Source organism: Mytilus californianus, unplaced genomic scaffold (genome assembly GCF_021869535.1).
Source record: "Mytilus californianus isolate M0D057914Y unplaced genomic scaffold, xbMytCali1.0.p SCAF_7, whole genome shotgun sequence".
NCBI lineage: Eukaryota > Metazoa > Mollusca > Bivalvia > Mytilida > Mytilidae > Mytilus > Mytilus californianus.
In genome coordinates, this window is record NW_026262723.1 from 62,567,956 (window position 1) to 62,593,434 (window position 25,479).

The following is a 25,479-nucleotide window of genomic DNA, read 5'->3' on the forward strand; positions in this document are numbered from 1 at the left end:
TCCTTCATAGGTCAAAGTTCAAAGGAAATACTTCCTTGTTGTGAATGTATACAAACTACATGTGCAGGATGTGTCCAGTGAAGATGGCCAGTGTTCTTATGTTTTTAGGCATTGCCTTCATTCAAACGTCATTTGCTGATGTTAGTAGTGATGGGGTTATCATGCCAAGCAAGTGTGAAGGTAATTTTTAATCAATTATAAGTAATTAAAAGATTTAGAATAACTAAATTATAAAAAAAAATCTAAAAAGAATTTATAATTGTAAAAAAGAATTAATCCAAGATTTTTTGTCATGCATGTCTCAAAATATTATTGACATACTTTAATTAGATAAAATTCAATTTATTTTTTTAACTGAAAAGTGTATTATCCATTAATAATCCAGATGGCAATCATTGATTGGCTGTTAAAAGAAATTATCTTCCTTATAGAATTTAAACTCCCCTTATGAATTTTTTATGCCAGATATTATGTCTTAAGAAAGCATTTCATTATTTGCTTCAGTTGAAGTCATATCTTTGTCTGTATTTCTTTCTCTTTTATAGACTTTTGATTCTGAATATATTTGTTTTCATTTGCAAAAGGATAAGAATGTAATGCTTATTTATATATATATATATGGCATTAGTTATTTATTTATATTTTTTATATATTTCTTCAGTTTCATTTCTTCATATAGACCTGAGTATCCCTTTAGAGACAGACAGCATCAAAATGACATATTTTCCCATAAAAAAATATGGAATATTTATCATGTTTATACAACAGCTGTAATATCATGACTATACATGTAGGAGGATGTAAAAGATAAAAGTCATCTAGTGAAGAGCAAAAAAAAAAATTAAAAAAAAAATGCATGAATTTGATACAGCTGTTGTGAAAGATAAAATTCAATCACTAAATTCAGATTCTGTTTAGAAACTGAAAAATAATTATTATGTGAATCTTTGAAATCTAAACCATAGGATTGGAAAAAAGTTTGCCTTATATATTTATATTTATCACAAGATATCAAAAAATTTTCTTCTGTCTCTACTTCAGTGCAGAATTTGCAAAAACGTTTTTTTATATTATATCTACCCCGTTCTATATTTAAACAAGAACTTAAACATGTTGAACAAAAGAATTTAGTATAAGGATGTGGTCAGGTCAATGCAAAATTCTAAAATTAATATTTCAAAAGAAGATATTCCTACATGTATTTGAAATGATGGTTTCGTGCACACAGATGTCACAGGAAAACAGAAGGATGACTAAAGTTCAGATGAAATAAATTAGACGTGGATGAATGTTGTTTTATTTTTTAGGCTTAGTACAAGTAAAACAGATTTTATTATGGCATCTATTATAAAGATTGGTTGAGGATGATTAATATCTTTTGAATTGTTTAGGTTTTTTTTTTAAATCTCAAAATATCTGAAATATAAGACGCACAAATATGTTTAAATGCACCATTTTCTTTATTCCACAAGTTTCCCGTTATTGAATTTAACAAGAAGATATCATTTTGTATATACAAATGTATTTAAGAATTCTGTATTTTAATGTTTATAAATTCTGTGTCATGAAATAACTTTTAAGATCAATGCAAACTGAAATGTTATCGAGTATTTTTACCTCTCATGCTCAATATATTTTTAGAGGCAAAATTTGAAGAAGAATCTTTTTGATGCTGCCCCATTCAAGACATTAATGGGTTAGGAGAGGGTTTGGTGCCAATTTGAATTGTTTTACATTTGTCATCTCAGGGCCTTTTATAGCTGACTATGCGATATAGGTTTTGTTCATTGTCGAAGGCCGTACGGTGACCTATAGTTGTTAATTTCTGTGTCATTTGGTCTCTTGACATGTTTGTCAGTCAGAGCTCAGACATAAATAAGTCTAAATCTGCTTTTGACTCATGGAGGTCAAAATTTGTAGGTTTCAAATTTTGTCTCCCTTTAATTTAAGACAAATTATGACTTCAATAAGTCAGTTAGTGTTAAGCAAGAAATATTTGACCTGAATTAAAAAGTTGTAAATATTGACTCCTACAAGTAGATAAGTTTCCCAAATTGGCCAACTTCAAGACCCAAGCACATTTATAAAAAGGTCAAGCATCTACATGAAATTATGACATACAGGCAACATTGAAAGACAATGCTTTGTCTTTTTAAGAAAAATATGCATGAGAGCCTAAAAAAACGGCGATAATGTTTATTTACTTTACAATGCAACCATCTATAACCACACAAAATGAGGAAAATAATCTTATGTTAAGTAAAAATGTTTGGTTAGATAATTAAATATAGATAGCTTAGGTTCTTGTGAACTCTCAGACAGGTTTATGGTGTCATAGGTGGTGCACTTTGGCCACCAATTAAAATTAAGTCTTTTCATAAACATAAATAGACCTAAACAAGTCTGTTATTTCTGACTTAAATAAGTCTGAAAATGAAAACACATTTTTTTATAATAAATACATTTTTTGACTTCTGTAAGTCAAAAACAAAAAACAACTTGTTTATGTCTGAGCTCTGACTGCTTGTGGAGAGTTGTCTCATTGGCAATCATACCACTTCTTCTTTTTATATTCATAACTAGAATCAATGTTATTTTTATGGATAATGCATTCAGAGGGATTGAGAGGTTGTAGGTCTGACCTGACTGATTCTCTAATGAAACCTCAATCAAGTGATATGAAGAAGATTGTGGACTTTTACCATCATGGATTCAATAAAATTGAGAATGGAAACGGGAATGTGTCAAAGCGATAACAACCTGACCAAAGAGCAGAAAAATTGTATTCATTATTTCTTATTTCCCTTTAACAAATATAAAGAAATCAAAATTATTAATTTAGAATGACTAATTTGGCCTCAAAATCATTATATTTAAAGACATGGTGAAATATCTTGCTGACAAACATGAATCTTAACAAGATAGGTTTATTGGAAGGGGTTTATTGGAAGGTAAAAATCCTGCCTTTAAAAAACTAAATGTTTTTGCCTTTCAGTTTGTAAATATTTAGTTGTTGAGCTTCAGTCAAGACTTGATGAAACAGGGAAAAATAAAGAAGTTATAAGAACAGGACATGGAATTGATCCAGCAAAGAAAAAACAAGTGGATTATAGAAAATCGTGAGTTGAAACATGATAGGGTATAAATGTAACTAAAATTAATCTGATTGTGAGTATTTGAATAATGATTATCATATAAATGTTTTAAATTTACCTATTATTCATACAAATTTGCAGTTTTACCATTGAATATGCTAGAAAAATATAGTTTCTGAAAAACAAGAAGTTAACCTTCAGGGGAGGTAACCCCAACAAATAATACCAACAGAATAAAGAAATAAAACATTTCAAGTTTTAAAGTTTTTTTTTTAAATAAGTGAAAATATTTTTTTCAGTGATCTAAGACTTATAGAAGCTATACATGAACCACATGTATGTAAAAGAATTTTAGAGTACAATCTACACAAAGAGAGGAAGGGGAGTCTGAGATTTGCAAAAGGAAGAAGTCAAACAATGGACACATTACATGGACTAGTGTAAGTATATATATTTAATTGGTCTTTTTGGGTCTATAAATATAAGCAAAAGAGATGTATGATAGGGAAAAAAGATATTGAGCTTTCACCTTTCCCACAGCTGTCATAATGAAGATTAGCTGATGTTCCTTTGATGTTTATAACTTTAAAGTATTCCTTTAGGTTAACGGTATTGTCATATTCCTTGTATAACTAATCCAAACTTGTGATGTTTCAATTAGGTCATTAAGTATATGATAGAGGCATATAGTGCTTTGTTTCTGTCTTAAGAAGTGTGCACATTTTCACCTGGAAGTAATATTAAATATATAAGGAAATCACTAGACTTAACAATAGTTTTAAACAATCATATCCTGTATTACAAGTGCTTTGTTTACATCTTTGTTAATTTTTTCATGTAAATAGTTTTCAAGCCATTTAAAAATTACTGTTGCATTAAAATATTCTGTATTTATCAATATATGCTTTATACTGCCTGGTCACAGAACTTCATCTGACATTGACATGGTATTTTCTGCAATACTTGATATACTACATAAGTTGTCACATCAAATTGGATGGATGCCATCTTAAGTTATAAATATTGATCTTCCAACTCTTGAGTCCATTAGATAAAGTCTGTTTTTTTATTCATTTTCTTTTAACCATATTATAGTTGGTTTAGCTAAGGTGAAGGGTCTTCCAAATATTATGAATATTTTACAACTATTGGAATATATCTATTGTGTTAATATAGATCATTATATTCAAATCTTTTCATTGTAAACTATGTCTGTTGCATGTCTTCCTAATGTATATTACATTTGCCAAGAAAACAACTTTGAAACCTCCCTGGTAAACATAATTTCTTTTGAAATAATTGTCCCAACACATAATAAATGATTGGAAAAATACAGACCATCATTGGGAAATAGTGATGTTTATACCAATACAGGGACTGATTGAGGTACTAATATTATATTTACAGTTTTACCTGTTGTGAATTATTACACCAAGTCATGCAAGGTTGATGCTTGTTATAAGTTTTAAAAATTTAACAAAATATGAGGGGTTCAAAAGTTCTTCCCTATGAGCCCAAAACAATTCTAAAGGTATATTTGTAGAAATCATTATTTCTATCATTATGCCCCCTCCGTAGTGGAGGGGGCATTAAGTTTTACCCTTGTCCGTCTGTATGTACGTACGAACATACATACGTCCCAAAGTTGGTTTCCGTTCTCTAACTTTAGTTTGCCTCAATCAAATGTTATGAAACTTATACACAATGCTTATTACCACAAAACACAGATCAGGTTTGAATTTTGGTGGCGTCACTTTTACCGTTCTAGAGTTTTGCCCCTTTACAAATGGAAAAATTGCAGAATTTTTTGTTTCCGTTCTCTAACTTTTGTTTGCCTCAACCAAATGTTATGAAACTTATACACAATGCTTGTTACCACAACACACAGATCAAGTTTCAATTTTGGTGGCGTCACTTTTACCGTTCTAACGTTATTTTCCTTGACAAATTGAAAAAATCCTGAAATATTTGTTTCTGTTCTCAAACTTTAGTTTACCTCAACTAAATGTTATGAAACGTATACACAATGCTTATTACCACAAAACTCAGATCAAGTACAAATTTGGGTAGCCTCACTTTTACAGTTATTGAGTTATATCCCTTTATAACGTTATATGCAAGTGGGGGCATCATCATCTGTGTCCCATGGACACATTCCCCATTTATTAATCAATCGATTTCATTAAACTATCAGTATCCTGGTCTTTTTAGATGCTGATTTGATATGTGCAAATTTATGTGTACTTACTGATCTCATGCAGTTTTGTTTCAATTGATTGTCATTTGACTTATAAAAGTTAGCAACAACTCTTGGATGTGTACTATGTCATGAAAAGTAATTTTCTTTATTTTAAGCCTTGATAGGGTAATAGTGGTTGATTTTTGTACAATGTATGTAATTATGTAATGAGTAGTTACAGAGTTACAAATATTGTATATGACCTTGTCCAATTTATTTCTTACTATGGTTCTAATAAGGTAGTGATTCCAGGTGTCTTCATTGTGGCATTTATGTGTTGCATATACCATTTAATCATCCTATATGCCAACAAATTATATTTGTCCAATCAAAAGAAGGAATATGCTATCTTAGTCCCTACCTTAATCCTCTGCTACAAGTAGAAATATCATTTCCTGAATATGTCGGAATCCTCAGTCTTCAGTCTGAAGGTAAAGTTCTCCTGATAACAAAAATGGCCATTTGATTTAAAGTGGATATGGATGTGATTTAGAGAAAATAGTTTAGTACTTCTGTAGAAAGAGCACCATGCTAGAACTTCTTGATACTTTGTTTATAACCATGACGTAAAAATCTATAGATATGTTAGCATTGGTATATAATTTGATGATATCATTTGGATAAATACTCCTTTTTCTACAAACCCGGTCCTTTGTACAAATATGTGTATGAAGCTGACATTTCTATCTTTATATTCCAGTGATAAAGGAGTTAAAGTTGTGATGGATATACCTTATGAACTTTGGGATTCAACATCGGTAGAAGTTGCTCACATGAAAAGTGTGGTAAGAAATAACATTTTTTCTAAGAAAATTTCTCTTTATGTTTTCAGTGATAAAGGAGTCAAAGTTGAGCTTGGAATTCCATACGAATTGTGGGACTCGACATCAGTTGAAGTTGCTCACATGCAAAGATTGGTAAGAACATTCTTACGGGATGGGCAGTGCATATGTAAAGAATATTTTTTAAGTTGGAATGACAGCTTTTAAATAATGGCACATGTATTGGTAATCCATTTAATATAATGCTTATGCTTTGCTAACTATGCTGCTTAGAAATCAAATTCTACTAAATCTATGTTATAATTTTCTATAACATATACTGTTAAGTTTCTCCCTGTTATAGTCCTCAGACTTCTCTAACAACACAAAAAAGTTAAAGTAGCTGTTCCAAATTTAGAATTGCAGTTACATTTCAAATTTCTTATTGTGAAATTTCTGTTTCTATTTTATAGCTACATCCTAGCAGCACCTGCATATGGAGTATAATTCTCCAAGTTAATGTAATGTTCTAGGCCATCTTGGGCTTGTTTTTCCTATTATGAGATCCTTGACAGGGGTTGTTGTTTATAACAATGCTTTTGAACAAGGAGTCTTTTAATGTTTGAAGTCACCTCTTCCTAAATAATTGGATGTGGTGGGGTTAATCATGATGTTTAAGATCTCAACCCTCCCCCTTTTATCTACAGGTGAATTTTTATTAGATTTAATGAATATGAAAGGAAGAAAAGGCAACCTTTGAATTGAAAATACATTGTATTTGTATACTGAAAGTTAGCTTTTAAAATGGGTGTTATAGTTTCTTCAATATGCCTTAGGTTTAATTCAGTTCATCTGTCTCAAAGGATTTGAATTTCAACCAACTAGAGTGGCTACTGTTTCTTAAAATTGAGGAAGGGTGAAATGGAAAAAATCTTCTAAAGTTTTAGATTTTTTGATATCTCTGAAAAAATGTGGCTAATTTTTTAGCTGGTGTATATCGGTAGTTGTATGTAAAAATTGTTTCAATTTTTTGAAAGATGTTTTCAATTAACCCACGTGTGCTCTAATTTAGGCCCTGGACATAAAACAATTGTGATAATTGCACTTTTTTTTCTGATCCACATTGTCAACTTTGTTAACAGTTTGCCACTCCTTGACAGAATTCAACCAAACTTGCACAGATTCATCTACAGGAAGATTTACATCTATATTGATTTTAAACCAAAACATGGACTTTGCAATTTCTGTTTGTATTATTTGGCAACAGCAGACAAAAAACAGTTTTCTCAGATGAAATCATAATTTTAAATGGTGATTGTTGACAGTGAAATTTGTTTGATTATTTTTTTATTTGTAATGTTGAATAAATGCCTAGAATCATGTTGGGTACTACATGCACTGAGAACCTCTGCCTAATTGTATTCTGAATCAAGGATTTAACAACCTTCTTTCTGCAACTGTTAACAGATGGTTGAGGGGTTTATATGTGGTTGCAGATAACATAAATTTCATTGTGTTTATTTCTTAGCAGTTTTATTAATAATAATATAATAATGCAAAATTACTAAAACGAAGAACCTTGTCAAAATATATAAGTTTATAACAATGATGGATTGACAGGTGAGAGATTTATTGTGTTGAAATAATTACTTTGTTCAGATTTCTAAAGACAACTTTCACTTGCAAAACATTCTTAAAAGGCATTCTAACTTGGTTTGTTTAGTGCAACTCATATTAATCTACAGCATTCAGAAAAGAGCCCCCCCCCCTTAATCCTATTGAACTGGCAGTGTAAATGCATTGGAATCTAGACCAAATTCAGAACTGATGCAGAACAGCATCTGACATACTCTGTTCAGAATGCAGTCCAGAAACCAGTGAATCCTGTTGGTTACCAGTAAAACAAACACATGTTTGGGAAAAGAACCACAGTTTAATGCTTAGTTTTTCATATTAATAAAACCACAAACAACAGTACAGTTTTCAAACAATACACAAATTAATTAATGAACAATCTGAGGTATTCAATATAAAAACTAACATATTATGAATACAAAACTGTGTGTTCTTGCAAGTCAAACTACTCTAAGCATATTTCTATACACAAACTAAATTGATACAATTATAATAAAACAAATATTATTCCCTTAAAATAAATAAAAGGGTGTGTGAGGATGGGATTTAAAAATTTGCAACTGCAAAAATAAAATGCTTCTGCTTCATGCAACTGTATTAGCTTGAATGCCTAATTAAGACCCGCATTTGTTGAAACAAAGAACTGATAGTAATTAATTAACTATTTGATTGGACATTTTTTGAAATGAGTGCCCTGTTTTGATTGGTTCTCTTACTAAATCTCACTAAACAATTAGGGAACGAGATTTTAACAGCAGCAACTAGGAAACCCAGTCTTCTCATTGGTTAATGTTTACAATGACATACCAAGCTAAGACTAAACTCATTTCCATAAATGACTGTAATTTCTGATGTGATAATATTGTTGATAAGAGGCAATGCAATCACAAGGATAAATTGCATTTCACCATACTGTGTATTAATACTCAATTTTTCTTGATATAAAAATACCACTTACTGAACGAATTGAGTTATTCACACTTTCAACATTGTCCTGTTTATATGCCCTTAGTTGTAAGTTTGTTTTCTCATTAACACATGTACCATACCACACATCTAGTTGTATTATATTTTATATTTCTAGCCTTAGAACAGTTAACATTAGCTTTTACAGTTAACTCCTTTACTAATTTTCATTATGAATTGAGTAAAAGGTCTGTATTTTCTGAAGCTTGATAATATTATGTTGACCAAATAAAGCTATTTGACATTTGACAAAATATTTTATTTCAATAATATGATTAGAAAGTCTTGTTATTTAAATTATGTTTCAAAATAACTAAGTGTAAGATATATATATAGATGTAATTCAAACATTTCAAAAATTTCATATCTTTCAACTCATTTGCTTTTGGCAATTTTTAGCCTCAATGCTTTGAATCAAATAACTCTCAATTTTTATGCCCCATTTATGGGTATTATGTTTTTCTGTCTGTGCTTCTGTCCGTTCGTCCGTTCGTCCGTGTGTCCTGCTTCAGGTTAAAGTTTTTGGTCAAGGTAGTTTTTGATGAAGCTGAAATCCAATCAACTTGAAACTTAGTACACATGTTCCCTATGATATGATCTTTCTAATTTTAATGCCAAATTAGAGTCTTGACCCCAATTTCACGGTCCACTGAATGTAGAAAATGATAGTGCGAGTGGGGCATCTGTGTACTATGGACACATTCTTGTTTTTTATGCATCAGCATAATTTGTTAAAAAACGCATCCGTAGAAGAATCACAAATCTTCAAAAAGAATATATTAAAGGTTAGAAAATTTCTAATATCTTTACATAAGTTTGAGACAAAGTATGTATATGAAACAATACCTGATACTTTTACACTTTTAGTGTGATACAATTGTTGAAGAATATGAAGATGCTTTAGAAGAATGGTATTATAACCATCAGGATGAGAATTTGATGAATTATCTGTGCAGAGACAGAGTTCTAAGAAAAGATGACCAAGGTAAACATTGTTCATTCGAGTTAATGACAAGAATGACATTGATCATCATTCAGAAGTTTTTTAACACAATTTTTTGTTTTGACAACAACTCTCATATGATGTTTATTGCCTGTTATGATTCTAGTGGCAAATATCTAACAGATATGAGGTCTCTACACCAAATTTAACATATATGATATATATCTCCACAAAAGACAACAACACTTATTTTTTACCGCATGGTATTTGTTTATTAGGTCAACATGTTTCGCCAACAAGCATGGCGTCTTCAGGACAAGTATGTACATGAAATAAAACAGTGAAGTACACATTTTGCGGTTATTGCGATTAACCGGAAGTAATGTTACAATAATGGTTGTTATGACGACGTTATCGATAAAAATAGAAAGTGAAAGTGAAAATAAAAATAATTAAGATGAATAGAAAATGAAAGTAAGTCAATAAAGTTATAAACCGTGGTTGGCTGCTATTCACACACGTCTGTATATATAGTCTTATTAGAGGTTCCTTGTGGTAATTTTAAAGAGATGATGAAAGTGGATGATAAAATGTTCGTTTTAAAATTCCAAATGGTCCACACCTCACTGGTAATTCCGTACCAATTCAACTGGCTTCGCTCTAGGAGGTACTGCTGCCAGTTGCGTCACAAATATATGAGATGTATGATTGCCGCTGGTATTGGGAATTATAAAAATTGTGGTAGATCTGTAAATATCTAATTTGTTTGTAAAATGTCTACGGATCAAGTTTGGCTTCATAAATATATTGTGTGGTTCCTGTGATTCATTCTGTTTCTGGTTCCGTTTTTTTCTCTAAATGGGTAATCTGGTATCCATGTGTTTTAATGTGTTGTGTGTAAATTTTCTGTAATAAAGGGCTCCCTATGTGTATTTTCTTGCGGTATTTTCTGTTTCCATAACTCTGGTGGTTTGTAGAATTCTGCTATCATTTTCGGGGAAGGATCGGGAATGGTTGGAATGGTCTGTGTATTCGTTTATGCTGGTTGGTCGTATAGTACAATGCTAGTGTGGCAAAGGTGGATCCTTCCAGATGCAGGGGCTCACAGTCCTAAAGTATATATATGATATATATCAAATTTGTATAATGATCTGTTTATAGAAGTCTGAGACTGCTTAATATAGATAAAGGATAATTTTCCTTCCAGTTCTTGACAGTTTAATTCATGTATCTCCTGTTGTGCATTAGGAAAAAAATTCAAGCACAATATTATATCCTGTTTACCTTGATACAAACATTTTATTTTACTTTCTTTATCATTGACAACCTCCAATATTTTGCCGTGTTTCATTCAACAGTACCAACAGAACAAAATCAAAACTTCTTTAAAATGTGAACAATTGGCTTTAAAGAAAGAAATGATACAACTTTAACTATAATTTGTGATAAAATCTTATTGCTTTGTCTGTTCAGAATGTCTGGCAGAAGAATTCGTGCCAGAATTAGAAAAAGAGGAAGATGAAGAAAAGAAGGAAGAGGAGACAGAAAAGAAAACAAAAAAGAAAAACAAGAAGAAAAGTAAGACTTTGAATACTTTTTTATGCTTATCTTCATTTTGTACTTATTCTAGATATTTAGGTAGGATTTTTTAGGTAAATATAAATGAATATAAATAAATTCTAGGATTTAGCATACATTGGTGCTCAGAAAGATATAAACATAAGTTCAAAAGTTAACTTTGAAATAAGAGGACATACTTTGATCTCTTGATACCAAAATTAATGATCAGATTTGACACTTAGATCTAAATTTCAAAGCTGAACAAATGAGAAAATGAGTTTTAGGAAGAGACTTGAGCTTGTTGTAAGATTTGAGCTCTGTGGATCATCATTGGAGACCTGCAAGCAAACCATCAAGAAGAATAATTGCAATAAAAGCATTTTGTTATCTCCATATTTTTCTGGTCATTCAAATTTAGTAATATACATTGTAACATTATAATAGCGGTTGTAAATTACTTTCATTACTAATCATATTAATCAGAGATGAAATTTGAAATACAATTTGTAATGATTGACTCCTTGATTTTTCTTTTTAGGTAAGAAGAATATGAAAGGTGAAGAAGGAACAACTGAGGAAGAAAATCAGGAAGCAAAAGTTGAAAAAGATGAATTATAGCTATCTTAACACTGATTTTTTTTTATCAAGGAAAACCTTTTTATATCTATTATTAGGAAGGCATTTTTTTTAAATTTACAGGATAAATGTATTAACCATTTGGACAAATTATGACAAAAAAAAACAACCTTTCAGTACATAAATACATGAAATAAAAGTGTAAACACAATCCAGAAAAATCTATTATTACTTTTATCAGTAGAACTTGAACAAATCCTGTCACTGTGTTTCTAAATAAATTTTTTCTTGCATTTACTCATATATAGAAAACAGAAACAGAATTATATTGTAAAAAAGTACTTTGTCAAAATTATGTGTAGGAGAGATTTCTACCAGGATATGAGTTCTGATGATAAAAACAATTGAAAATCATTTGACTCATAATTGACCAAGTGTGAAGATTAGACTGAGAAAGGTGTTTGTTACATTCCTGACCTTAAAATTACTGTAAATTTAGAAATTATTTTGTGCATTTATTATTGCAATTTTTGAAGGATGGACATAAATGCGAGATTAATTTTTGCCATTTCAGGAAAAGCTGCATAAAGATATATGCATCAGATAACAGAATGCGAGTTCTTATTAGAACGATACTAAGTGGGTCTCATTGGGGTCTAAGCGTGACCCGGGATTGCCGATTTTTTGTAAGCGTGACACGTGAAAGTCCAATTATTGTGCCGTGAAAACGGGAAATGAAGTCTAGCGGGACATGGGAAATTACAAAAAAAATGAGAATTGCTTACGTACATAGTGTAAGCGGGATACGGGAATCTGACAAAACAGTAAGCGGGATCCGGGATCAGAACCCCCCAATGAGACCCCCTACTAACCCAGTCGTATTATTGGCATTAATAATTTCTGAATTTACAGTATTGAATTCTTAGCATCTTAGCAGTGCAATTATTTTATTACTAACCATGAACAAATGAAAGAGAAAAAAATTATATCGTAGCTTTACTGAAAGTCTTGATACCAAATTGGATAAGTGGACAATATTTGGTTTTCTAGATACTATGCATTAAATTTCATTTTTTTTTTACATTTAACATATGCACAATTAGAAAAGAACCCTGTTATATTATATTTATTATTATGTTTCATTTTCCAATCATAAAGATGCATTTTCTTTAAAACTCAACTCTTGATTTTTTTTTATAAGTAAGAAGTAATAGCAATGGGAACCAGTACTGCCTCACATATATGTACTTGCATAGTGAAGATACCTTTTATTTGATTTCCAACTTCAAACTAGAAAAATTAATTTGACACAATTATATCTTTTTCATTTGTCAAAATGAAATTACATTTATTCTCCATTTTGCCCTGTGTCTATTGTTGGTTTGATTTTTTAATGACATTTACATTTCATCTCCATATTTTTATTTTACATTTTGTGAGATGTTTTGAAGGAAAAGAATGTAGTTTTTATAGAAGGTAATTTTTATAAACTTTTTATATGAATTTCAAAATAGTTTCAAGACAATCTATTATAATAATCATTTATCAGAACAACCAACTGAAGATTAGAAATGTATGTGTTTGAAAACCATGCTTGAAATTGCTGTCAATGAACACTTTAATTAAATGTATTTCAGAAAAAAACAAAATTTCAAAAGATTTTGAGTTATTGTTAAAGAAGTTTTTTGAAAAAATTGACAAGATTCAAACATAAGAAATGAGTAGATGATCAAATTCCAAATGTATTCATTATTGAGGATGGCAATTTATGGTATAAAAGTAAAACTGATATGAAAAGGAATTGGGTTTGAAAGTAAATATTATTTATTGTAAAATTTCTATGTTGTAGATTGTTAATGCCATCATAATATCGATATTTATATTTTATGATTTTAACTGGTTAGAGTGTCTTTATATATTTAGTGTATTGCTGTATGATCAAAATCATTACTGAGAACAAGATTGTGTATGTCATTGACTGAAAATGAGTAAAATAAATCATGGGGTTCTAACATTGCTTAAATTTCATATAAAAATTCAATGAGATTATTTGAACATTTAAACTTCATAGCATTCTGTATGAATCAAATCTGATCATGATTCAACTTGGTATATGTTATAAGATGTTGCTGGCATTAAATTGTAAATTATTATCTCTTCATTATAGTAAAAAAATTCAAACTTATGCATGGCATTTTTTGTTTTAAAAATACAAAATATAAGATTTAGACAACAAATTTTAATCAAATCATTTTAAGACTATTATTATTATCGTCATCATCTCTAAGCTCCTTCCCTCAGTTCTTGCCATAAAAAAGTATCTTCCAATATTTATTTACAATTGTATTTTTAAATACTGTACTGCTATATGAAATTACATAATCATAACAGCGATTTTTACATCATTATTTATTATTGTTTTAATGTTTTGTACAGAATTCTTGTGTGAAAAAAACACAATGTCTTAAAATACGTAGAAGTTTATAGAGAATGTTAAGATATTATTAAAGAATTTTTGCATTTTTCATCTGGTAAAATAATATTTTTTTCATTTGGAATGGTTTCAGGGGAGGTAACTTTTTAAATTTTTATGTATTATTAACAAGGAAAAAAAATAGAGAAATAAAACCATTAATTATTTGGTTTTAGTAAAATAAATTGATCATAAAGTATCTGAGTTGTAATTTGTAGTATTGTGTATTTTGTATAATAGAATTAAATGTGAAGGGGTGTACTTCTGGTTTCTTTTAGATCAAAAGATTTTTATTTTTCTATGCATATGAAATCCTATTCCTTGTTGTACCAATGTTGAGATCTGAAAATAAATATTTTATCATTGTTATTTGCTTTTCTTCTTTTCATAACTTTGAAGCCATGTGTAGTCCTACCCTTATTTGATGCAAATAGTCCATTTACAAGTTACAAGCACCTGGTTTTTAGTCTGGTTTATGTCGCTCAGTCTTTAAGGTTGTGTGAAGTGTTTTGTAGACTTTTGCTTGTCTTTTTGTCTTTTTAGCTCACCTGGCCCAAAGGGCCAAGTGAGCTTTTCTCATCACTTGGTGTCCGTCGTCCATCGTTGTCGTCTGTTATTCGTCGTCGTCATCCGTTAACTTTTACAAACATCTTCTCCTCTGAAACTACTGGACCAAATTTAACCAAACTTGGCCACAATCATCATTTGGGTACCTAGTTTAAATAAACTGTTAACACAGAGATATGTCTCGCCTTTTTGTTATTTGGATAATGAATGCAAATGTTGAAATTAAGACAGCAATACTTTAACATGTAAGTAAGGTAAATATTCAATGAACCATGACTGAAGGTACAGGGCTAAACAATCTCCATGGAAATGAGATGTGCTAATGCTAATACAACTGCATACAAAATACCATTGACTTATCACAAGTCATTCCCTTTAAACAAACCTAAACACAAACATTAACTTGTAAACTATGTAAAAGTTTCAAAGTCAATGAACCATGATGATGGGGTGGGGCTATATAATCTCTATGGAAATGAGACTGGCAAATGCCAATACATTTGCATACTAAATATTGACTTAACATTAGTGGTTCATCTTAAACTGATCTAATCACAAACTAATACATGTAAACTTAGCAAAAGTTTCAAAGTCAATAGACCATGACTGAGGGGTAAGGACCAAATATTCTCCATGGAAATGAGATGTACTAATGCTTATACAACTGCATACCAATTATCATTGACCTACCACTAATGGTTCCTCTTTAACTGACCTAATCACAAACTAATACATGTAAACTAAACAAAAGTTTCAAAGTCAATAGACCATGACTGAGGGGTAAGGACCAAATATTCTCCATGGAAATGAGATGTTCTAATGCTCATACAACTGCATACCAATTAAGATTGACCTACCACTAGTGGTTCGCCATAAACTAGACCTAATCACAAACTAATACATAATTGACGCTGCCACGTTGCTGAAAACAGCATACCTATGTTTTGATATATTGAAAAACAGAAGTGACAGAGCTGCAATATGTAAGATCCGTATAAGCGCTCATATACTGATGATTGAAAGAGGGAGACATCTAAATATTCCCAGAAATGAAAGATACTGCTCTGTATGTAATTCTGGTCAAATTGAAAATGAAAAACATTTTCTTTTACATTGTGAAAAATACTCAACTAAAAGGGCCATATTTTACCAAAAAGTTTCAAATATAATCGTTGATCCTACAAAATTTCAAAAAAATGAAAATAATGTAATCTTTTTATTAAATAATAATTCATACACAATCCTAAAATTGACTTCCTCTTTCATTTCAGACAGTCTGAATCTGCGTAAAGCAAAACAAACTCTATAAAATTGTCAAAATGTCTAATTCATAATTATTGTTTATAATATTACATATTAATATTATAGTCATTATTTGCAATACTTATTATGTATGATCAACTATGTAATTAATATACCATGAGCCTTAACCATTTATTGTTGATGAGTTTGTGCTAATAAAATATTTGTATTTGTATTTGTATTTGTATGTCTTGCTTTTTGACTCCGTCAAGGAAAGACAAAAATGTGTCCTATGACACCGCCTGCCAACCAAGATGGCTGACATGGCTGAAAATAGAACATAGTGGTAAAATGCAAGTTTTGTCTATTATTTTGAAAACCGTTATAAATAGAGAAAATCTGACTGGCAAAAATGGTCAGAATGTTGAGCTCTGCCAATTGTTTATTGACATCAAAACTGTCAGGCGACTTCTTATAGGAGTTATTGCACTTAAATGTTTTACCATTTTTTAAAAATTTTTGCCTTTTATCTAGAAAATTAAAATAGTTAGAAAGAAACTTTAAAATGCAAAAATGATCAGCAAGACAAGATCTACTAATAAGCATGGTCGAAATTGTCAGTCGACTCCTAATGAGAGTTATTGCCCTTTGATGACGATTTTTACCATTTTTTTGCGTTTTTGCCTTATAAATTAAAAATTATAATAGATAGAAACTTAAATAAGCAAAAAAGATCAGCAAGACAAGATCTATATTCAAGACAATATGGAGGAATTTTCAGATGACTCCTTATTGGAGTTATTACCCTTTAATGATGATTTTTACCATTTTTTTGTGTATTGCCTTATATGATAAAAATTATAATAAATAAATAGAAACTTTAAATAACAAAAATGATCAGAAAGGCAAGATCCACAAACAAGTCAAATTTTGCCGATATAGTAAGTTGACTGTCACTCTTCATAGGAGTGATTGCACTTGAATGAGGGTTTTTTTACCCTCTTTTGTGTTTTGAGCAAAACTGAAGAAGATAGAGAGACACTAAACAAACAAAATGATCAACTATACAAGATCAACAAAAAAGAAATTTTTGTCATGAATTCTATTCTTGTCTACAATGTTGGAGAGAGGCCATTGTTGATTATGCACATAGACCTAGGTGAGCGACACAGGTTCTTTAGAGCCTCTAGTTTAGTTTTTTTCCATTTTTTGTCAGTCCCTATTCCACTTATGAGTTTTGATTCTCTCTTTTGTAAATTCAGTCTCATTTATACAGTTTTTGGTAAAATTAGTAAAATCAACAGCCTTATATAAAATAATATTTGACTTGCACTATTGTGATTGTGTAAGACATCAAAAATTTCTTTTGATAAGGCATTTTTCTTATATTGAAACAATGATGGAAAGATCTCAAAATGAAGACAGTTTGACAATTTTTCAGCTTTTCCTTCCATACAAGAAGTAAGAAGGCTTTAAGTGATTATGTGAGATGAAAGTCACGGTAACTGATTTCTGAAAGAATTAATTTATGTTTGGTGAAAAGATTTTTTTAAAAGATTTATAACAATTTGTGACTTTTGAAATTTATTTTGTACATTCTCCTTTGCATCTGTTGTGTAGGTGCTACGATTTTTCAAGGACTAGGTTAAATAAATTGGGTTGAAGCAGTGATTTGAAATTAAGAACTAAATGCTTCATTTACATAGATCAGCACCTAGATGAGGTCCTTCTGCCTGCTGCATTACATGGTGTAAATTTTGATAACATGACATGGAAACTAAAACAGTTGTCATCTATTTTATTGTAGCTTTCAAAATAAATCCATGATGTTTCAAGAGCAGGGAAAACATTGTTTTATTTTCTTGAAGTGCGGAACTGACTTCAAGATTATTGTTTGTTTGATTTAATTGCCAACATACACTAAAAGATGAGAGTTTGTAAATTATGTAAGAATATAAATTAAATCAATAAAACGTAGTAAATTATGAAGCACTGTAAAAATTAGTCTAAAATTCTCCATCAATAACTGAAAATCAATTGTTGGTTCCAAGAATGTTACTCACTAATAATTTCTGTTCTTTCTCTAAATTTATAGGAATCTTTCATATGAGATCACATTTTTGTTAGGGGAGTAGTATTGAATGCTCTATTTTGAAGTTAATGAAACTAAAGAAACCAAGACCAACTGAATAATTTCTCATAATTCATTTGTCAGAAGACATCTTCTTTTACGAGTTGAAGATTTTACAGTTCACTATGCTAAGGTGACATGAAATGCATGTGTTCTATGTATTTTTTGTGTGATGAACATTTAACTACACATTTCCCTTTTGGTCACATGACCTCTAAAGAGAAATAAAAAAATCTAACCATCAAGATCAAGATCTATTGCTTGTTGCTGTGACATGATGTATTTGTATACTTCTTCACACTGCAGGATTTTCTCGCTGCGTTGAAGACCCATTGGTGGCCTTCGGCTGTTGTCTGCTCTTTGGTCAGGTTGTTGTCTCTTTGACATATTCCCCATTTCCATTCTCAATTTTATTCTTCACACTGTTGTGATGATAATGGGTTATGGTCAAGTTACAACTTACAGTAAATGGGCTATGTCACAGATTTTAGTAAATAAATTTGCATACAACTTTGGCTCATTGAACTACAATTGGATATTGAAAAAATAATGCATTTATCTCTTTTATTTTCTGAAATATTCCTGATTGAATTCTCACAAAACAGGTGAATATTTGTATATAAAGCGTTTAAAATCAGCGAAAATTTTTCTTTAATTTGTTTTAAAATCATCAAATCTCATTTTTATACTGCATAGATTTTTCTTAAACAAGAGTGCACTTGCTGAAATGTCTCACCTGCTTTAGTGACCATTGATTTTATGTTGAAAGTCAAATAAAGGTTTTACTTCAAGTATCACTTAAACTTCACATTTTTGGGTAAAGATTACATGAAATGTAATCAAAACCCTATGGTACTGACTTGATATCTTCCAAGGTTGATCACTACTTTTGATAGTTCAAACAAAATAGTGCAGTGAAGTGACCATTATTTAGATTCTATCCAGTCAATGTCATGCAATTTATTGATGATATGTCATACCTTGATATTAAAGTTACAATATGATGTGTATTTGAAATTTGAATTACCATACTTGTCAAGAAAACATTTTTTTTATTAAAGATTTATAACAATGAGGTAAAGGTCAGATAGATCCTATCAGACAGACATGTGCATCATACAATTATTTCATACACCAATATATAAATAACACATAGTTGAGAGGGTGATAGAGCAGATTGTTACCCCGAGAAAACATTGTCAACTGAGGCGAAACCAAGGTTGACAATGTCTTTTCGAGGGGTAACAATCTGCTCTATCACCCTCTCAGATATGTGTTATTTAATTTATTATACTGAATGTTCTGTTATTACTGTCTATTAAATTTCAAATTCAAAGTAATAAACTATGTTGTCTTGAACAACAATAATCATCTGTATTTATTAAAGCGCACACTTGAGCAAGCGTCTCCGTGAAGGGTAATAGAGTATTTGCCGTGGGATAGAGTAAATTGTCTCCCTCATATTAACCAATCAAAATCTGACATTTTGAGATGAAGTATAATAAATATAGTTGACCTATTGCTTATGATAATTGAAAAACAGACCAAAACACAAAAACCTAATATTAACCAATACACTATGAAAATGTATGAGGTCATTGCCAGAGGATACCTGCCAGACAGACATGTACACCTTACAATTATTCCATGCACCAAATATAGCTGATCTATTGCTATTAGTATTTGAAAAACAGACCAAAACACAAAATCTTAACATTGAAAAATGAACCATGAAAGTGAGGTCAAGGTCAGATGAAACCTGACAGACTGACAATCATTTCATACACCACATATAGTTGACTTACTACTTATATAGTATCTGAGAAACAGACCTTATCCTAAAAACTTTAACCTTGATCACTGATCTCTGAAATGAGGTCAAGGTCAGGTGAATCCTGTTTGATGGACATGTAAACATTGCAAGGAACCCATATACCAAATAGAAGAAACTTTGTAACATAAGGTATCTGCATACAAGGTATGAAGCATCCAGGTCTTCTACCTTCTAAAATATAAAGCTTTATACAAATAGTTTACATCACTGCCGCCTGATAGTAATACCTATGTATCGCATACTGCGACACAAAAAATCATATGTTGTTGATACATAAATTTCCGTTTTATTTGATGTAAAATAATAACAGTTTCGAGAAAATTGGGGATTTTTGCACTTTTGTAAAAAAGTTAAGCAATTTATAAAAATTTTGGAGTAGATATTCTTTGTCATAAACTGATAAGATTGCATTCAATCTGATGATGTGATAAGTGAAAAGAAGGGAAAAATAAATCCCTAAACAAATGGCTAGTTTATTATTCAAGTCATGCTTAAAATAATGGATAAGATGCTCAAAGTGGGATATTTTTTTATCTGAAAATGAGGAAATCGAAAGTTTCTTATATTGTCATTTTTCTCACTTTTCTACATTAAATGTCTGTTGTCATGCTTACTCAAAATAGCAAAAATAAAAAAATATATGTCACCGTGTTGGATTCGAAGATAAATCTCGATTTATCCTAAAAATTGCGCTCCCTCCCTTGGTAACCTCAACATTAGCGCAAAAATGCATGACATCGCTGGCTGACAGTTCAATGTCTCCCGCCAATTATCTTTGCAAGGTTATCAGCGACATGTTTCAAGTGTATATATATTGCTTATAAAGAGCTACCTTAAAATAGTAATATTGTTTTCAGAAATAACAACATGTGTATCATAAATACCTCTCTCTTTTTATTTTGTTTATGTTCCAAGTGAGAAACATCTCAAGCATAGTTATTGAGGACTGTTGATTTTTTTTACGGCTTAATTTAAAAACTCGACACACTCGTGTATTGTTTAAGACCATATGTTGACCTCTAGATGTTTTTTGTTTTGGTTGGTGGGCTGCTGTTTCATTGACATACCCCTAAAACATCCTTTTATTCTCATTTTAATCTCTTTTAAGAATTTCACATTTATTCATAAAATCAAACTGTTATTCAGGTGAATGATTACAGTTGTAGAAAACTTGGAGGTTCCTACTGTTTTTAGCCAGTTTTTAAAGTTCACTTGTATATACTTATTTCCATTGGATCAGTACAGCACAAAGCTTACGTACATGAGGGGTTTTCCTGCAAACGGAACTTGTCAGAAAACAAAAAAAATCTTCAATTTGTTAAAGGAGGCTTTTATCAGACAGATAAACTTTACAATAATTTTGAAATTTTTCATAATTTTTGATTTGGCAAAAATGATTGAATTAATATCAAAAAGACTGGACATGTTACCTATACATCCCCCATAACTTTGGTTTTGGTCTTTGTGTTCTTTTTATTCCTCTCCCAAATTTCAACATATACCATCGAAATTACAATTTTAAAGCAAGTCACTTAAAGCATTTATATTCTGTTTAGTAAAAATTCAGAAATAACACATAATGCTGTAGAAACTTCAAAGTATAGCTGTGATGATTTTTTGCACAGTTATAAAGACATTAAAAAAAAAAGGCCATCAGTGTGTAATAATTTATGGAAAACTGGCCCCAACTCTTTTGGTTTTGTACTATTATATTTATTTGCATACTTTCTTCTCGTAATAACCAGTATTTCATGAGGTTTTTTGTGTAAAAGTTGTGATCAAAATTCGATCAGGGATAATGAATGATAATAATAAACTGCTTCGCTGAGCGCAGCTAGATACGCCCGCAGAGGTCCAACCCTGAACAGTTGGGGCAAAAATGGACACAATATTCAAGCTTGATTCAGGTCTGAATTTGGATTGTAATTAAATATTTGACATGTTATAGGTTTCTGAATAAATGTAGTCAAAGAACTTGAAATTGGTTATATGAATTGAATTTATATTCAATTAAAGATTTCTTGCTGTTGTGCAATACTTAGTAAATCTGTTGTCAAGACTATAAACAAATAAAGTTAAATAAATTCTCAATGTCATATAAAAAATTTATGAAAATAAAATGGGAGCTTACATCAATAGATATAAACAATTCACCAAAGTTTCATGAGAATTGGTGACAGCATTTTTGAGTTGTTGTCCAAAAACTGGAAAATCACCCCTTTTTTTAATGAATAAAACCCCATAACTCATAAATGTAAAATGTAAAATTTATAAAATTCTAAAGGGAGCTTACATCAATACATACAAACAATTCACCAAAGTTTCATAAGAATTGCTGAAAGCATTTTTGAGTTTTTGTCCGAAAACTGAAAAATCCCCCGATTTTTTATGAACAAAACCCTGTAACTCGGAAACGTAAAATCTTAAATTTATAAAAATCCAAAAGGGAGCTCATGTCAATAGATATAAACAATTCACCACAATTTCTTGCAAGTTGGTGAAAGCATTCTTGACTTATTGTCCGAAAACTGGAAAATCCCCCTTTTTTTAATGAATAAAACCCCATAACTCGGAAACGTAAAATCTAAATTTTATATAAAACAAAAGGGAGCTCATGTCAATAGATATAAACGATTCACCAAAGTTTTATGCAAATTGGTTAAAGCATTTTTGAGTTAATGTCCGACATGTTGACGACGGACAGACAACGGTATACCATAATACGTCCCGTAAACGGGCGTATAAAAATGATAATTGATATGCATTATATTAGTAACACAGAAAGGCTCAGTCGTCTTGAGTGCTCACTATACAATATTTTGTTGAACACCTCACAGAAGCTTCAAAATGAGGAACAACAGAAACGGTAATATGTGTTTAATTTCTTATGATTTTATAAGACTTTTATCCCGTTTGAATCAAATGCACTAATATCAAGGGCGTAGAAGTTAAAAGTGTGTGAGAAACATAAATAGGAGCATCCATTATACAAAATATTGTTCTTATTACGGAATATTACATGCATGACATCCCGGGGAAAGTGACGTTTTGTGGGAATTTCAGCGCTTAACGTTGCGCCAAGAGTTAACTCCCTTGAAACTGTATTGGATGCTCTTAAGTCACAAAACATTGATTTTTGACATTTTTCACTACCAACTAGGTTACAGATTGGTCACCCGAAAACAACTTCAGTGACCCTATCATAATTTTTGTTATCATTAAATGGAATATTTATATATAAACAACATATAATTTTTTGAGGAAAATCTATGTACTAGAAATTGGAGATTTGATGATTTTATGATAAATTCAAGAATGTTTTTAGTCGATTTTATGTGCTTTCTATACAAATGTTCTCCTGTTTAGACAGAATTCAATCAGAAATATTTCAGAAAAGAAAAGAGATAAATGTATTAGTTTTTTCAATTTTCAGCTATAGTTCAACGAGCCAATGTTGTATGCAAAATTTTACCAAAATCTGTGACATAGCCCATTTACTGTTCCTTGGCCTTAATTTAGGAAAGTTCAGTAATTTCCAAGATTAGGTCATCATCAGGCTACCAGTATTATCATCAAAGTGGACATTTTAAGATTCAAGTATTTGTTTATATATTATATCCTGGCACTCCAGTAAACTGACTTTTATACAATTATATCCATATATAGTAAATGCAGGTGCATTCAATAAATCAAATAAAGTCCTAGATCCAAATAGGACTAATTTTCAAGTCCTTGATTTGAATACTTCATTTTAAAACTACCCACTCTTTCCAATTTTAGATTTTTGGTCAAAGGGAGATGACTCTTCTGTAGGACAGAATGTTCTCTGTCAAAACACACCGCATACAAATATTTTGATGTACCTATGATGTAAGAATTTATTTTGCAATCCTCTTTCTATCATTAATGTGTGATGCACTTACAAAGTATACATAATTGTTAGATCACAAAAAATGCACTATGTTAATGTCGTTTCATTTTAATAGGCAGGGACAACAGTTAGTCCTAACTAGGAGTTGTTTCCCTTTGTAATCAAATTCTAGAATTGAAGACTAAGTCATTAATTTAAAAATGGACTATAGCACACACACAAGCAACTGTTAGCTGACTTATTTTGTAAGCAATAAGACAATTTTATACAATATATAATTTATTATTAGCAACAAATAATAGTTAACAATAATACAATGCTGATCCATCGACTTGCATTTATACACTCACAATTCTCAAAACAAAGCTTAACAAAGGCCAAAACTGCATTTACAGAAAGTTTTAGTCAGTAATGCCAATATTTTGATAATACATGTATGATATCACAACAAATATGAGACAAATATGGCAAAGTCATGAGCAGTACTGTGTCTTTTTGAAAATAATACTAAAATTAAGTTTTCTATGAGATGTCTTGTAATTGGAATATATTTTCTCTACATGTAAAGAAAATTGGTCTGAAAAAATATAAAATATGAAATCTACTTTCTTTCAGATTTAAAATCAGTAACAAATTTATTAGTTTTAGGTAGGTAAATTTCTATTCAAATGAAAAAAGCAAAAGGAAAAAATAAAGAACTACTAATTATTTAAACAATCTAATTAAAATTGAAATGTTTAGTTGCTACCGTTCTGATACCTTGATACGTGACATATCAGAACAGGAGCAATTAAAGGATTTAATTTGATTAGACTGTTATTTAAATAAATTTTGAAAATATAAATTGATCTACTTAATGATGCTACTTTGTTAAAAATAGATCAATGCTATATTATCCGTGTTTTAAGTATATATATATATATATTTCTTAACTATAACATTATACCCACCTGTTACCTTGTCATGAAATAAAAAAATCAACAAAAATCACTTTGATTGATTATTATCTACTGTAAATATAAAATCAACAAAAAAAAATTCACTTCCATGAATATAAAACAAACAAAATAATTTAAACAGAACAAAAAATATACAACTTATATTTACAAAAATTATAACAAATAATAACTACTGTTAACAAAGAATGACTAAAGTATACACCTTGTAGCTGCATTTATATTTTTTAATTAAATACTATGTTTGTTTGAAAATGCAGACAGTTTTATAGACATATTATTTTTCCTTTAAAAAGACTACTTTTTTGCAAATAGGTAATGATTTTATCAAGACCTAGTGTGCCTCCTAGCACAAAGAGGAGCAACTGATACAATAAAAATTATAAAATGTCTCTGTGACATCAGCGCCCCCTGAAAAAACAAGTAAGATATGAAAAGTCTCATTTTCCTTCAAAAGCACTGTATTAGGACGTGTATTAAACACACTTTTATTTACCAAAGACATATAATTGGTAGAGGGGTGTGTATCATACAGAATTATAGTATCTAAAGACTTTTTTCATTATTGTATCATTTCGAAGTACAGGTGTGAAATCTCACAAGAATTTGCAGACTATACACAGCCAATTA

The 25,479-nt window shown here is 30.3% G+C and overlaps 1 protein-coding gene across 1 annotated transcript; it reads left to right on the plus strand.

Moving 5' to 3' along the window:
* Positions 1 to 5: 5 nt before the first annotated feature.
* Positions 6 to 14,617, plus strand: LOC127707881 (protein canopy 4-like). Its single transcript, XM_052212633.1, has 7 exons — positions 6 to 180; positions 2,996 to 3,119; positions 3,395 to 3,535; positions 6,167 to 6,251; positions 9,564 to 9,681; positions 11,113 to 11,217; positions 11,738 to 14,617. Exons 1-7 carry the CDS (start codon positions 45 to 47, stop codon positions 11,815 to 11,817), a joined length of 789 nt encoding a protein of 262 aa, XP_052068593.1. The 5' UTR covers positions 6 to 44; the 3' UTR covers positions 11,818 to 14,617.
* Positions 14,618 to 25,479: the final 10,862 nt, after the last annotated feature.

Coding starts and splice junctions, on each gene's coding strand:
- LOC127707881 (XM_052212633.1), top strand. CDS start 45: ATGTATACAAACTACATGTGCAGGATGTGTCCAGTGAAGATGGCCAGT. Junction 3,536..6,166: donor GACACATTACATGGACTAGT/GTAAGTATATAT, acceptor TTATGTTTTCAG/TGATAAAGGAGTCAAAGTTG. Junction 6,252..9,563: donor TTGCTCACATGCAAAGATTG/GTAAGAACATTC, acceptor TTACACTTTTAG/TGTGATACAATTGTTGAAGA.